General features: G+C 50.6%; 1 protein-coding gene across 2 annotated transcripts in view; it reads left to right on the top strand.

The window, feature by feature from the left end:
- Positions 1 to 3,073: 3,073 nt before the first annotated feature.
- PUSL1 (pseudouridine synthase like 1) overlaps positions 3,074 to 15,289 on the top strand; it is a 29,228-nt gene continuing 17,012 nt past the window's right edge. For both annotated transcript variants that reach the window (XM_071575488.1, XM_071575487.1), the window contains exons 1-3: positions 3,074 to 3,297; positions 5,089 to 5,146; positions 13,790 to 13,977. In XM_071575488.1, the coding sequence (XP_071431589.1) occupies positions 3,239 to 3,297; positions 5,089 to 5,146; positions 13,790 to 13,977 (305 nt within the window). In that variant the 5' untranslated portion in view covers positions 3,074 to 3,238. The remainder of the gene's footprint in view (positions 3,298 to 5,088; positions 5,147 to 13,789; positions 13,978 to 15,289) is intronic.

The raw sequence follows: 15,289 nt of genomic DNA, 5'->3' as shown, positions 1-15,289 counted from the left end.
AGCCCCGCGGTGGATGCCCCGCCGGCCCGAGGGTCACCCGTCCCAGGCACCCCCCCGGTGGGTGGGAGGCACCTTTGCCGTCCCCTTTTCTCAGAATCACGGAGGGTAATTAGGTGGGAAATGACCTGTGAGGTCACAGCATCGTAAAGCCGTCAAGGTTGGGAGAGGTTTTTAGGGACAAGGTTGGGAGAGGTTTTTAGGGACAAGGTTGGGAGAGGTTTTTAGGATCGAGGTTAGGAGAGGTTTGTAGGATCAAGGTTGGGAGAGGTTTGTAGGATCAAGATTAGGAGAGGTTTTTAGGATCAAGTCCAGCTGTCACTGCCACTGTGACCACTAAACCACATCGTCCAGCACCAGATCCAGATGCCTCTTGAACACCTCCAAGGATGGGAACTCCACCACCTCCCTGGGCAGCCTGACCACCTTTTTTTGCCACCTTTTTATTCCAATGCCTGACCATCCTAACAGTGAAAAATTGTTCTAATATCTGATCTGAATCTCCCCTGTCTCATCTTGAAGTCCTTTCCTCTAGGCCTCCCTCTCACTGCAGGCAGGAGTGTGACAATGTGTGTCCTTTCAGGTGGCAATGAGGTCCCACCTAAGCCTCCTCTTCTCCAGTCTAAACAAACCCAGATCCCTCAGCCATTCCTTGTGAGATCTTTGACAACCTTGTTGCCCTTCACTGGACATACTTTGAAGTCCTCTTTAAAGTGAGATCATTGAGTCCAATCTGTGACCCAACACCACCTTGTCAACCAGACCATGGCACTGAGTGCCACATCCAGTCTTTCCTTAAATGCCTCCAAGGATGGTGATTCCACCACCTCCCTGGGCAGCCCCTTCCAAAACCCAATCAACCCTTCTGTGAAGGAATTTTTGCCTGTTTCTCCTCTCTGTTTGGTGCTGAGATGGCACTAAGGACACAGGAGGAGTGTGGCCCAGGGCAGAGCTGGCTGTGACAGCAGCCACTACCTTGGACATCAGCCTGGGCCGTGATGAGCTTGAGGGGCAGCCAGTCATGTCAGGAAGGAATTTTTGACAATGAGGGTCTTAAAACACTGGAACAGGATGTCCCAACTCTGGAAACATCCAAGGTCAGATTGGACAAGGCTCTGAAGGTGTCCTTGCTCATGGCAGGGGTTGGACTAATGACCTTCACAGCTCCTTTCCAAGCCAAACCATTCCATGATTTGCAGGTAGGATTCCCACCAGGTTGTGTGCACTGCAGGAAAAAAACCCCAAACCAAAAAACTGTGCAATTCTACACCAGCAGCAGCAAAGGATTGACATCAATCCTGTTACTACTTAATCTAGTTTTTCATTTTCTATACACCGTGGATTTGCTGCTGCCACCAGCCATGTGGTACATCTGCAGTGTCTCCTCTGAGGCCAGTGGGTTTGGCTGAGCAGGGAACACATCTGGGCTTGGGGGTCCAGCTGAACAGATCACATTTGCCACAATAATGTGGGGTGGATAAACAGGGCTAATTACTGTGGGTTTAGTCCTGGGCCTCCACCCACCGAGCACCAGGACACAACAGCAGAGACCACATCACTCCCTGAAGGTTTTACAGGAACTGAGAGATGAGAGAAGGGCCTGAAACACAAATCTCCATATTTTAAGAAAATCCTGTGTAATATGGATCTAAACCAACGAGTCAAACATCAGGGCCAGGGGTGTCTGAACCCAAGACAAAATGTCACAAAATGTTACCTCAGGCATGGACAGAACTGAGATGGAATCTGATATTTAATGCCATTTCTATACACAAATTACAGCCAAGATTCACCTCTAGCCCCATTTCCACCCGAGTTCCCAGACCCGCTTGATTTGTCAGCCACAGCCAAGAGCATCTTTGCGTGAGCAAAAGTGACTTATTTAACAGTTATCAGATGCTGGAGGGTTCTGAGGAATTCAGGGAAAAGGAATTAGCCCTGCCAAACACCTCGCTCCAGGAGGGGCAAGGTGACCTCTTGTGGCCTCTGTTTTCTGTGCTTTCATAAAGGTCAAAGCAATTCAATTATTATTTTCTGTGGTGCTTCCAGCAGAGATGAAAGTGAGGGGCTGTTCCTGCCTCGTGTGTGTGCCCAGGCTCGGGGATTAGAAATTACTGTCCTCTGCAAAGCTGAGATTCATCACTTTCATTGTAACACAGTCTGGGTGCCATTGTGTGGGTTGAAAGCTGGTTGGATTTTTCCATTCAAAGCAGATCTCAGATTTGTATGGGGGGCCAGGGATTTTTCTATTGCTCTCCCTGCTTTTCTAATGAGTTGGGCACTTGTTTATACTGGTTTGAGGCTTCTGCACACACAGATATTGCAGTTCGGGGTTTTAGAAAGACAAAGATTTTTAAATACAGATCATAGTCATTAAGAACATCTGCAGCCTTTGTGTGTTATCATTATCTTTGCCTATTTTTGTCCCTGTAGCTGTTATTTACCCATCCCCGGTGCCCAGGAGCCCACCCCGGTCCCGGTGTCCCCATCCCTGTCCCCTTCGGCCCACCCTGTCCCCATCGGTCCATCCCCCGTCTCCACGGTCCCACCCCCGGTCCCCACAGTCCCATCCCCGCTCCCCATCGGTCCCACCCCCGGTCCCCACAGTCCCATCCCCGCTCCCCATCGGTCCCATCCCCGGTCCCCACGGTCCCATCCCTGCTCCCCATCGGTCCCATCCCCGCTCCCCATCGGTCCCATCCCCGCTCCCCATCGATTCATCCCCGCTCCCCGCGGTCCCACCCCGGTTCCCATCGGTCCCATCCCCGCTCCCCCAGGTCCCACCCCGGTTCCCATCGGTCCATCCCCGCTCCCCACGGTGCCATCCCCGGTTCCCATCGATCCATCCCAGGTCCCCACGAACCCATCCCCGGTCCCCACGGTCCCATTCCCGCTCCCCATCGATTTATCCCGGCTCCCCATGGTCCCATCCCCGGTCCCCGCCGTCCCATCCCCGCTCCCCACGGTCCCATTCCCGCTCCCAATCGATCCATTCCCGGTCCCCGCGCTCCCATTCCCGGTTCCCATCGGTCCATCCCCGGTCTCCATGGTCCCACCCCCGCTCCCAATCGATCCATTCCCGGTCCCCATCTGCCCACTCCCGGTCCCCATCGGTCCATCCACGGTCCCATCCCCGCTCCCCGCGGTCCCACCCCCGGTCCCCGTGACCCTCCCGGCCCGGCGGCGGCGGAAGCGGCGGTGCCGGCGGGGGAAGGGGCGGTGCTGCCCGTGCCGGGCAGAGATGGGCAGTGCCCCGGCCCGGTACCTGGTGTTCTTTCAGTATTTTGGCACCAGGTACAGGTACGTGCCCCGGTGCCCCCGCAGAGCCACGTGCGGGGAGAGGAGCAGCGCCTGGACAGGGATGGGGAGAGCCGGGACAGGGATGGGCAGAGCCGGGACAGGGATGGGGAGAGCCGGGACAGGGATGGGGAGAGCCGGGACAGGGATGGGGAGAGCCGGGACAGGGATGGGCAGAGCCGGGGCAGGGATGGGGAGAGCCGGGACAGGGATGGGCAGAGCCGGGACAGGGATGGGCAGAGCCGGGGCAGGGATGGGGAGAGCCGGGACAGGGATGGGCAGAGCCGCGGCAGGGATGGGCAGAGCCGGGACAGGGATGGGCAGAGCCGGGGCAGGGATGGGGAGAGCCGGGACAGGGATGGGGAGAGCCGGGACAGGGATGGGGAGAGCCGCGGCAGGGATGGGCAGAGCCGGGACGGGGATGGGGAGCGGAGTTTGAGAAGGGCAGAGTTTGGGGAATGATGGGAGAGAACAGAGTTCACGTGTGTGATGGTGAGAGCAGAGTTTGATCAGGGCTCAGTTTGGGGCGGGATGGGTGAAAAGAGAGTTTGGAGAGGATGGAATTTGGGGAGGGATAGGTGGGAACAGAGTTTGGGGAGCAGTGTTTGGGGAGGGATAGGTGGGAACAGAGTTTGGGGATAGATAGGTGAGAACAGAGTTCAGATAAGGAATGGTGAGAGCAGAGTCTGGAGAGAACAGAATTTGGGGGAGGGCAGTGTGCAGGTGACTGATGGGTAAGGACAGAGTTTGGGAATGGATGGATGGATGGATGGATGGATGGATGGATGGATGGATGGATGGGGACAGTGAGGGGTGTTCTGTTGCTGAGCAGGTGAGAGCACACAGGGAGCTGGACTCCCCACTGTGCACAGAAGTGTGAGGGAGGGGGTGATTCAGGCAGAAAATGCATAAAATTAGCAAAGAGAAAAGGTCAAAGGAAGGAGAAGAAGAAGGGAAGCATCTCAGGCTGGAGAGGGAAGTGCAAGTTGCTGTATTTCCTCCCGTGGAGGTGGTTTGTGGTGCCTGATTGTGGCCAGTTCCCTGTTCAGATCCTGCACTGCCCCAGAGGTGCAGGGGAGCTGATCTGTGGGCTGTGATCCCTGCAGGAGGGTGGCTGAGCTTGGATTTCCCCAGGCCTTAAACATCCCACATGCAGAGTTGTGCCTGTTCACATTTAAAAGTGTGGGGGAGAACTGGTGCAGCTCCAGCTCATGGAATTGTGAGGATGTGAGAGAACAATGACATCCTGTGCCAGACTCCCCAGTTTTTGCACAGTGCCTGGTCTCTGTCACTGTGGGCACTCACAGAAATCACTCTGAGTCCAGGGGGGGGTGGGTTTAACCTCGGGATTATCTCTCAGCTCTTCAGTGTGAATGGCAGTGACTTCTGCAGCAGAGAAGGGAGCTCCTCACAAACTATTTCATGGTCTCTTCACCCCTCTGTGACATCCACAGGGCCTGCAAGAAGGGGACCTGAAGTTGGCAACCAGCTCCTGGCCCTGAAATAGTTTTATCTGCAGGCTGGTGTCATTTATCTGCCTCCATCTGAAGGGCCAGTTCAGAGAGTGATAATTTAAGGAGGATTTTAATTCCAGGCTCCTTTCTTGCAAATAAACCACTGCCTGAGTTTCCCTGCCCACTCATCAGTATTTGGTCTCTGCAAGTTCTGTGGCAAGATCCAGGTGGTTCAAAAGGAAACAGTCTCCATTGACTTCTGGATGTGTTGGTGGACTCTGTGCCAAGTCCTTGGATCTTGACATGTCTCAGTAACTCTTGTATTTGTTTTGCTCTGCAGTGGGGTTGCAGAGACCAGGAGTGACCAGGCACTGCTTGGAGTCCAGAATTACTTGGAGGTAGGTCCCTGCTAATCATCTTGTCATTAGAAAGAAGCTCCTTGGGTCAGATATTACCAAGATATATTTAGAGATTGACACTCAATAAAAAATACCTGCATGGTTCAAAACATGATAAAGTTCAAAACAGTCAAAGTGCTTTAGAAATGATGTCACTGTAGAGATTCTGATCCTGAAAAAGATGTGAGCCCTTCAGTGAGACTGGAAATTGAGGCTTCTGTGTCCAGAGCTGTGGTTCTGAGAGTCCCTGCTCAGGTGCTGACCCCTCTGAAGGTGTTTAATCACTGAGGCTTCGTTAGGACTTGTGGCTTTGCCTCCCCTTGTTCTTCAAACTGCCTCAGTTCTAGTTCATGACAAAATCCTTTATGGATTTAGAAACTGTTTGCTGTGTCCTCAGGGGAGAGCACATCTCTGACAGATGTTTCCAGAGCAAAGCCCAGCAGGGTGGCCATTGTTCCTTGCTGTTTCCATTCTTCTGGAGTTCTGATATGCCAGGGGAAAGAAGTTGTGGTGCTGTTATTGTTGTTATTGTTGTTGCTGTGCAGCTCCCAGGGATTCCCAGAGCACAGGAATGGCCTTCAGGACCTGAGTGCAGTTGGGGCTTGGATTGAGTGTGCAAGAGGAGTGCAAAGGACCTGCTGTTACACCCCCCTGGAGTAGAAAAGGGGTCACTTGCACAGGGCAAAAGGTCAGCACTCCTGAGCACTGTGATCCAGCTGGGGCTGAATTCCAAGCTGCTGTTGAGCTGCTGCTGGAGCCCAGCAGGGCAGGAATCAAAGGGAAGCTGCCTTGTTTGCCTTGGAAGCACCATGGAGTTCCAAATGAACCTTGTGCATTTCTAGAAGGTTGTTGGAGAGGTTCAGACTGATTGCTGTGGGTCAGATCAGACCTGTGGTTAAATATCCAACCTTTGTCTTCCTCATTTTTGGTCAGTCTGTCCAAGCTGAGGTGACAAATTCAGCAGTTGGGGACAGTCTGCTCTGCTTTGGCCACAGTCCTGGTGGTGTGAAGGACAGAACTGTTGGAGCTGCTGCTCCAGGAGGACTTGCTGGCCCACCCAGCCTCTCTCTGTGACCTTGGCCAAGACATTTCCACCCCACTGAGGGAGGGAGTTCTGCCTGCTGGAGGAAAATCATGAGTTATGGCTTGAGTCAGAGTTCTCAGGGTGCATTTCCACAGCTCCTTGTCTGAGACCATTGCAGAGAAAGTGGATAAATATTGTGCAGCTCTTGAAAGAAGAGCCCAGAGGACTTTCTCTCTCATTTCTCTCATCCTCTGAGCCATCCAGTCCCTCAGCCCAGGCTGGACTTTGGGGGAGCCCAGCAGTTGTTTTGCATTATCCCCTAACTTTGTTTGGACAGGCAGATGGGCAGGATGGGCCATCAGGGGAGAAAAGAAGAAGCAAAAAAGAACAACATGAGCTTATTTGGTGTTGTCTTTTCACAGTATCAGCACTTTGCAGGCCAGTTCTGGGCTCTGTGCTTTGCTTTCATGTGGTGGGGTTGATGCTGGGCACTGCTGAGCTGGGCTGTGTCTATTAGAACCACATGGGAAGGCTTAGAGCAACTTTAATAGAAAACTTCTGGGGCCTGGAGGAATTTATCTTCCTTCCTCCTCTTCTTGAACTTCCCTGCTTTCCAAAGGCAGGGAACTGAAGGGAAGGGCCAAATTAAACCTGTAACCAGATCCTTGTTGTGTCCTAAAGATGTGCAGACATTTATTTGCAGTTACAGCCAAGCAAATAAACCTGTGATTGGCAGCCCTTGTGCTTCACCAACTGTCTCACTGCAAGTGCCATGGGCTGCTTGGTTTGGGGGGTGTGCTGGGGTGGAATTGCTGGGCTGGGGCTGAGCAGAAGGTTTGTGTCACTGGAAAATGCTCTGCCAGAAGGTTTTGCAGTCCTCAGTGCTGTTCTGTCCCAGAGCCCTGTCAAGAGGAAATGGAGACTTGTTGGGGCTCTGCTACACATGTAGGTATTTGATGGAGCTTTTAATATCCCTTTGAGGGGGGGAGATTTGCAGACAACACTTGATTTCATTCGTGGAGACAACATATTTGCCTTGAAGGGCTTGTGAAGGAAACACATCACAGACTTGGAAGCCCAACTTGGGAGTGATGGGGCCAAACCAAATTCCAGACCTTGTTTGAGCCCCATGACTTGGCTCCCTTCAGTCCTTTGTGGAAACTTGTAAGATTCAGGACTTCATTCTCCAGTCTCAACCCTTCCAAATGCCCTAAAGGAAGGTCTCCCATGAAGCACCTTTTGCTCATTGAGTGTCTCCCCTGACAGACACCACGTGCAAGTCCTGCTGGGGGCTGTAATTTCCCTTCCCTCTCCTGGTTGGTTCCATCTCCTGAGTGTGCCCTTGTGCTGGGCAATGCTGCCCAAACTGATATCAGTTGGAGATCAGGAAGAAATTCTTTGCAGAGAGAGTGCTCAGGGATTGGAATGGGCTGCCCAGAGAGGGGGTGGATTCCCCATCCCTGGAGGTTTTTAACCTGAGCTTGGCTGTGGCACTGAGTGCCATGATGTGGTAAAGGGACTGGAGTTGGACCAAGGGTTGGACTTGATGATCTCAGAGGGCTTTTCCAACCCAGTTAATTCTGTGACTCTGTGGATGTGGTACTGACTGAGAATCCACCATGTCTTGATCCAACAATGTCTTGATCCAACCCCACTGTGATCACCAGCCCAGGGCACAGAGTGCCCTGGGCTGGTGATCACAGTGGGGTTGGATCAAGGGTTGGGTTTGATAATCAGAGGTCTCTTCCAACCCAAGTGAGAAGAGCAACGAGTCTGGAGAAGGGACTGGAGCACAAGTGCTGTGGGGAGAGGCTGAGGGAGCTGGGGGTGTTCAGCCTGGAGAAGAGGAGGCTCAGAGGTGACCTCAGCACTGTCTGGAACTGCCTGAAGGGAAGTTCTGGCCAGGTGGTGGTTGGTCTCTTCTCCCAGGCACTCAGCAATAGGACAAGGGGGCACGATGGGCTCAAGCTCTGCCAGGGGAAATTGAAGTTGGAGATGAGAAAAACCTTCTTTGCAGAGAGAGTGCTCAGGGATTGGAATGGGCTGCCCAGAGAGGGGGTGGATTCCCCATCCCTGGAGGTTTTGAAACTGAGCTTGGCCGTGGCACTGAGTGCCATGATCTGGTAAAGGGACTGGAGTTGGCCCAAGGGTTGGACTTGATGATCTCAGAGGTCTTTTCCAACCCCATTAATTCTGTGACTCTGTGGATGTGGCACTGAGTGAGAATCCACCATGTCTTGATCCAACAATGTCTTGATCCAACCTTACTGTGATCACCAGCCCAGGGCACTCCGTGCCCTGGGCTGGTGATCACAGTGGGGTTGGATCAAGGGTTGGACTTGATGATCTTGGAGGTCTTTTCCAACCCAATCCATTCTGTGATTCTCTGATGGTGGATTCCCCAGCCCTGGAGGTTTTTAACCTGAGCTTGGCCGTGGCACTGAGTGCCATGATCTGGTAAAGGGACTGGAGTTGGATCAAGGGTTGGACTTGATGATCTCAGAGGTCTTTTCCAACCCAATCCATTCTGTGATTCTCTGTTGGTGGATTCCCCATCCCTGGAAGTGTTTAAGGTGACACTGGACGTGGCACTGAGTGCCATGATCTGGTAAAGGGAGTGGGGTTGGATCAAGGGTTGGACTTGATGATCTTGGAGGTCTTTTCCAATCCAATTAATTCTATGATTCCCCACAAAGGGCTGTTTCTTGGCCAGCAGCCTCGTGCTCAGGCCAGATATTCTTCCTCATGGAAGGAAAAGGGAGCAGGACAGGAGAGGGAGAACATCCACCAACTCCTGACCATGCAGGGCAGCTTTGCCACAACCTTCTGCTCCTCCTCTTTCCAACCCCCTTAAAAAAAAGAGGAAGAAAGAAAGGAAAACAGACCAAGGGATCTGTCATCTCCAACTCTGGACCTGTCATCTTCAACCTCTGCTTGGATAATAATCTCAGTGATGTAGGAGATTGCTTTGGAAACCCTTTTTTTTCCAGCAGAATCCACAATTCCCTGCCTGGCTTTCACTTCAACTTGTATCTATTCCACAGCAAATTAGGGAGATTTTTAATTAGCTGCACCCAGTGAGTCAGGGAGGATGGGATGATTTGCAACCAGGAGCTTGCACATGACTATTTATTAGAACACAGCACTTTATAAACCCTGCAGGTCCCTGGCAGGGCAGGGCAGGCCCTTATTTTTCCCAAACATTCCTGGTGCCTGTAGAGGTAGAAGAGCCCTTATTTTTCCCAAACATTCCTGGTGCCTGTGCAGGTTGAAGAGCCCTTATTTTTCCCAAACATTCCTGGTGCCTGTAGAGGTTGAAGAGCCCTTATTTTTCCCAAACATTCCTGGTGCCTGTAGAGGTTGATGAGCCCTTATTTTTCCCAAACATTCCTGGTGCCTGTAGAGGTTGATGAGCCCTTATTTTTCCCAAACATTCCTGGTGCCTGTAGAGGTTGAAGAGCCCTTATTTTTCCCAAACATTCCTGGTGCCTGTAGAGGTTGATGATTGAGTATCTTGGATTTTTTTTTTTATTTAGACTTCAGGGAGAGAAGGGGGATGAAGTTTTGCTTCCCCACCACAGGTAATGCACATTAGTGGGGCTGTTCTTCCTCTTGCCTCTCCTGCTTTGGTGCAGAGTGAGGAGAGAACTGAGCTGTAGTAGCAGCACTTTGGAATGTGGATCCATATCATTCTGGCACTCAGCAGGGGAAATTTGGGCATCATTCAAAAATATGGAAGTGCTTAATGAATGAAACCTGTTGGCAGAGCAGACCTGCTGAAGACAAGGAGTTCTTTCCCTGCATCCCTGGGATGAACTTGCACCCTTGGGAGGCTTCCCTGCTGCTCCAGGAATGGTGTCTGGAAAGCCTCTGGAAGCAAAGGCTAAATGGGTGAGATGTGGCTCAGTCTCCAGCAGGTGCCAAGCCAAGGTTTTGGTGTTTGTAGCACCTGCTCAAGAGGATGTTTTCCTGTTCTGTGGCTTAGAGGAGGGAGCAGAGCCCTAGGAACCCTGAGCACAGGGAGGGCAGCCCAGCTCCTTCATCCCTCTGGCTTCTTCATTTCTTTTCAGCTGGGTGCCCATGGATAAAGTCCTTAACTCTTTCAGTTCCCCCCCAGGAATCCACAGATGGTCCCAGACAGGAGAGGGATCTGCACCAACACCAGTGAAGCCTTTGGAGTTCCTCACATCAAAGACCTGCCTGTTTTTAGGGACTTGTTTGTACTGAAAGGGCAGGAAAAACTCGTCCCTATCCAGGCAGTTACAACATGTAAATGATGCCCCTTCTTTGAAATTCAGTGTGGGTGATAATGACAGATTAAAGTTCACAGGAACAGAGGAGGAACCTTGAGCTGCCTCCAGGCCCCAAGGACTTTGGATGGCACAGGTTGGAGACATTTGCATGGGTGAAGGGTCACTTCTTGTTGCCTGCAGGGGAGTTCAGCAGGTCAGAAAGTCTCCCTTGAAGGAGATTCTATCCCATCCTAATTGAATGAAATATTAAAGTTGCAAGTCCATGCTCAGCTGGGTGCCTGTTGGTGCTCCACAAAGGCTTCAGCTTCACAAACTGAGGGTTCTGGTGGGGATGGTGGGGATGTTCCTCCTGGGATACCCAGCACACCTTTCCTTCAGCCATCCCTCCAGAGAGGTGGGAGAACATGGAGCTGGACAAGGTCAAGCCTGTAGTGAAAAAAAAAGAAAAAAAAAAAGAGGATGTTTTCCATGTTCTCTCTCTCAACTCTGGTTCCACTGCTGGTTTTTGTCTGATGAGAAAAGAGGGGAAGAAGAGGGTGGAGGAAGGGAGGAGTCTGTGAAACCCAAACATCTTCTCAGAAACTTTTGCTCTTAAAATCAGCTTCTGCTCCAAGTCAAAGTGCTGAGGCACAAGCCAAGGTCTGCTCCAGAAAACTGTTTCATTTCTGTCTGCTTCTCTCTGCTCGAGGGTGATAAATAAAGATTTTCCTTGTTAATTTTAAGCACATGTGAACTCCAGAGAGAAGGATTAGGGAGGGAAAAGGCAGTTTTGTTCTGTTTCCCAGGCCTTCCCCTACAGCTTGGTGGCATTTTTAACTGCCTTGCTCTGCCTTTTAACTGCATTTCTGAGAGCCCACAATCCTGACTGCTCAAATAGGAGTCTGGAAGGTATTTGTGAGTCAGCAGTTCGAACTTTATTGGCTCTTGTACCAAATTAAAATCTAATCAAGACCACCATTGGGTTCTCTGCTCAGAAATGGAGATGGGAAAGGGAAGGAAATTTCGAGTCATTCTTCTGGTTTTCTGCCTTCTTTTGTGGGTTTTCAGTCTTTCAGATGTTTCACTTATTCCCTGTAACAACTTTCCTTGGGTTTTCTGTCCAAGGGCCTGCCCTCACTAGGGAGGACTGTGGTAGCATCAGTTCTGCTCCCTCTTTTTTGAGTGTGAGTCTTGATTAAAATGCACCTTATTAATGACTCATTTAGCAGGGGGTTATTTACTTTCCCAGCAGGAACCTTTAACAATTGCCCCAGTTGTTTATCCAGTCAGCAGGCAGATGGGAAAGGCAGAATAAAAGGGGAGATAAAAACCAGCTGTGTGGAGAGGAACAGCTGGGAAAGGGAAACAACAATGGGATCCACAGGTGGATTCTCCAGCAAAGCCCTGCCCAAACCCTGGCAGAACCTGGAGGATCTTGGTGCAGGACCTGGAGGATCTTGGTGCAGGACCTGGAGGATCTTGGTGCAGGACCTGGAGGGTCTTGGTGCAGGACCTGGAGGGTCTTGGTGCAGGACCTGGAGGATCTTGGTGCAGGACCTGGAGGGTCTTGGTGCAGGACCTGGAGGGTCTTGATGCAGGACCTGGAGGGTCTTGGTGCAGGACCTGGAGGATCTTGGTGCAGGACCTGGAGGGTCTTGGTGCAGGACCTGGAGGGTCTTGGTGCAGGACCTGGAGGGTCTTGGTGCAGGACCTGGAGGATCTTGGTGCAGTGCAGTTTGCTGGCTATTTTTTAAAAGTCTTCTCAAGTGCAGTGTAATTTTAGGGGGTTTTGGCTCTGATGGTGTCATTGAGGTGGTTGTTTTCTGCCTTAGTCCTGTTGTGGGTTTTGGGGTGAGTGAGGCATCACCTGAATATTCAGGCAGCTCTTGCTCCTGAAACAAAAACAGTGCTCTTGAGGCCAGTCCTGCATTAATTAACTGAGGAATATATAGGGGAAAATACATGTTAGAAAACCCCCTCCTGTGTGTGCCAGGGCTGTGTGTTTGTGCTGTACCTGCTGGCACAGCTCAGTGCCAGCTCCTCAGCTGCTGGGGTGTGTTCAGGGTGTTCTTAGCTGAGTTTGTTTTGCTATTTCCCAATAAATATCAGTGCTGTGCTGCCCCTCCTGTGCTCCCACAGCTGATGGGAGTTTATTCCTCCCACTGTGGCTGGGAGAGAACTTCTGCCTGCACCAATAACTACGGGGTTTACAGCCTGGGAGCAAAGGCTGCAGCCTGAGCTGCTTCAGACCCTTGCCTGGTGTCCTTCAGACCCTTGGCTGGTGTCCTTCAGACATCCCTGTGCCCGTCCCCATCCCTGTGCCGTCCCCATCCCTGTGCCGTCCCCATCCCTGTGCCGTCCCCATCCCTGTGCCGGTGCCCGTCCCTGTGCCGTCCCCATCCCTGTGCCGTCCCCATCCCTGTGCCGTCCCCATCCCTGTGCCCGTCCCCATCCCTGTGCCGTCCCCATCCCTGTGCCGGTGCCCGTCCCTGTGCCAGTGCCCGTCCCCGTCCCTGTGCCGTCCCCATCCCTGTGCCGTCCCCATCCCTGTGCCGTCCCCATCCCTGTGCCCGTCCCCATCCCTGTGCCCGTCCCCATCCCTGTGCCGTCCCCATCCCTGTGCCGGTGCCCGTCCCTGTGCCGGTGCCCGTCCCTGTGCCAGTGCCCGTCCCCGTCCCTGTGCCGTCCTCATCCCTGGTGCCATCCTCATCCCCTGTGCCATCCCCGTCCCTGTGCCGTCCCCGTCCCTGTGCCGTCCCCGTCCCTGTGCCGTCCCCGTCCCTGTGCCGTCCTCATCCCTGGTGCCATCCTCATCCCTTGTGCCTGTGCCCGTCCCCGTCCCTGTGCCGTCCCCGTCCCTGTGCCCATGCCCGTCCCCGTGCCCGTCCCCGTGCCCGTCCCCGTGCCCGTCCCCGTCCCTGTGCCCGTCCCCGTCCCTGTGCCATCCCCGTCTCTGTGCCATCCCCATCCCTGTGCTGTCCCATCCCTCCATGGCCTGGGTTTCCAGCACTCAATGCCAGGTTTAAGGAGCTCATCCTCTGCCTTGTTTCCCCCTCCCCAAAGACCCAAGGCAAAGGACAGGAAGATGAATGTTTTCCCTTGATTTTCTCCATGTGATGAAGCTCACAGGGCACTTTGGGTGTGCTGCTGGAGCTGATTTCAGGCCAAAAAGGGGAAAAAAATCCAGTGGTGCTGGGAGAAGTCCTCAAAGAGCCTCCTCTCCATGGCATCCTCTGCCCACCGTCACTCTGAGTGCCTCCTCAGGGTGGGCAGTGGGCGAGGAGGAGGAGGATGTTCCTGCAGGTGATGAGGATGTTCTGCCAGGTGAGGAGGATGTTCCCATGGGTGAGCCCACCTTGGTGACCCCTGGCACTGCCACCCTTGCAGGAGGCGGCCCAGAAGCTCAAGCCCAGCGTGCCCATCAGGTTCCACGTGTCCAGCCGCACGGACAGGGGGGTCCATGCCCTCTGCAATGCTGCCCACCTGGACGTGCTGAGGGCACCAGGCAAGCCCCAGTTCAGCGGGCACCAACTGCAGCTCAGCCTCAACTGCCACCTGCGCCCACAGCCCATCCGGTGAGTGCTGCCACCCTGGGGGCATCTGGGCAGGGAGGGATCCTGCAGGAGTGACCTCGGGCTGTGCTTTGCCCTCCTGTGAGTGGGGAGATCCCTGCCCTGTGTGTGTGTTTGTGCTGCTGTTGGAGAAGGAGGGAAGAAATGAGTGTTGTTAATGCTGGTAAAATCATGTTAAAAATTAAATATTTTAGGAGTTATATTGATATAAGATAGCTCATCTCTTATAGATGATATATATAATAGATGTGTTATATATTATCTATTATACATATTATCTATTCTCTATTATATATATTATCTACTATACATATTATCTGTTATCTATTTTATGTATTCTCTATTCCCTATTATATATTATATGTTATATATATAATATATAACATATATATTATCTAGTATCTATTTTATGTGTTTTCTATTATATATTATGTATTATATGTTATATATATCATATATAGTATATTATTGTATATAATATAGTATATTATTGTATATAATATAATCTATATTATATATTATACATTATATACAATACATATTATATACTATATATACTATACGTACTATATATTATATATATTGTATATTATGATATATTATATATAAGATTATGTATTTTAATATATTATATGTTATATATTATTATATATAATATATTATAATATATTATGTATTATATATAAGAATGTATATTAATATATTATAATATATTATTATATATAATATATTATATATTATATATAAGAATATATATTAATATATTATATATTATATATATTATATCATTGTATATATGATATATTGTTGTATATAATATAGTATATATTATATGTTAATAGTATATATTATATATTAACATCTATTATATTGTCTATTGTATATAATATAAACTATATATATTATCTAGCATCTATTTTATGTGTTTTCATATATTATGTATTATATGTTATATATAATATATACTGTATTATAGTATATGATATAGTATATATTCTATATTAATAAAATATATATTATCTATTATATTGTCTATTGTATATAATATAGACTATATATTATCTATATTGTGTAGCCTGTGGCTCTCACGGCCTCAGGGTTGGGTTTTCCAGTGTTTCCCTGCAGAATTCCTGGAGCTGTGTGTTGGTGATGCTTTGCATTTCTTTAAATCCAGTGGGACCTTTTATCTTTGGGATCTGAGCTGGAGCAGAAGCTGCAGCATCTGGCTCAGCCAGCTGCATTCCTTCCCCTCTGGACAAGCACCAGGGGAGCCATCCGAGGGGGAAGGAGAAGAGGAAGTGAAATCCTTGGAATG

The sequence above is a fragment of the Pithys albifrons genome, chromosome 22 (assembly GCF_047495875.1).
Source record: "Pithys albifrons albifrons isolate INPA30051 chromosome 22, PitAlb_v1, whole genome shotgun sequence".
Lineage (NCBI taxonomy): Eukaryota > Metazoa > Chordata > Aves > Passeriformes > Thamnophilidae > Pithys > Pithys albifrons.
The sequence above is the reverse complement of the archived record's forward strand: the minus strand, read 5'-3'. Positions and strand labels throughout refer to the sequence as shown.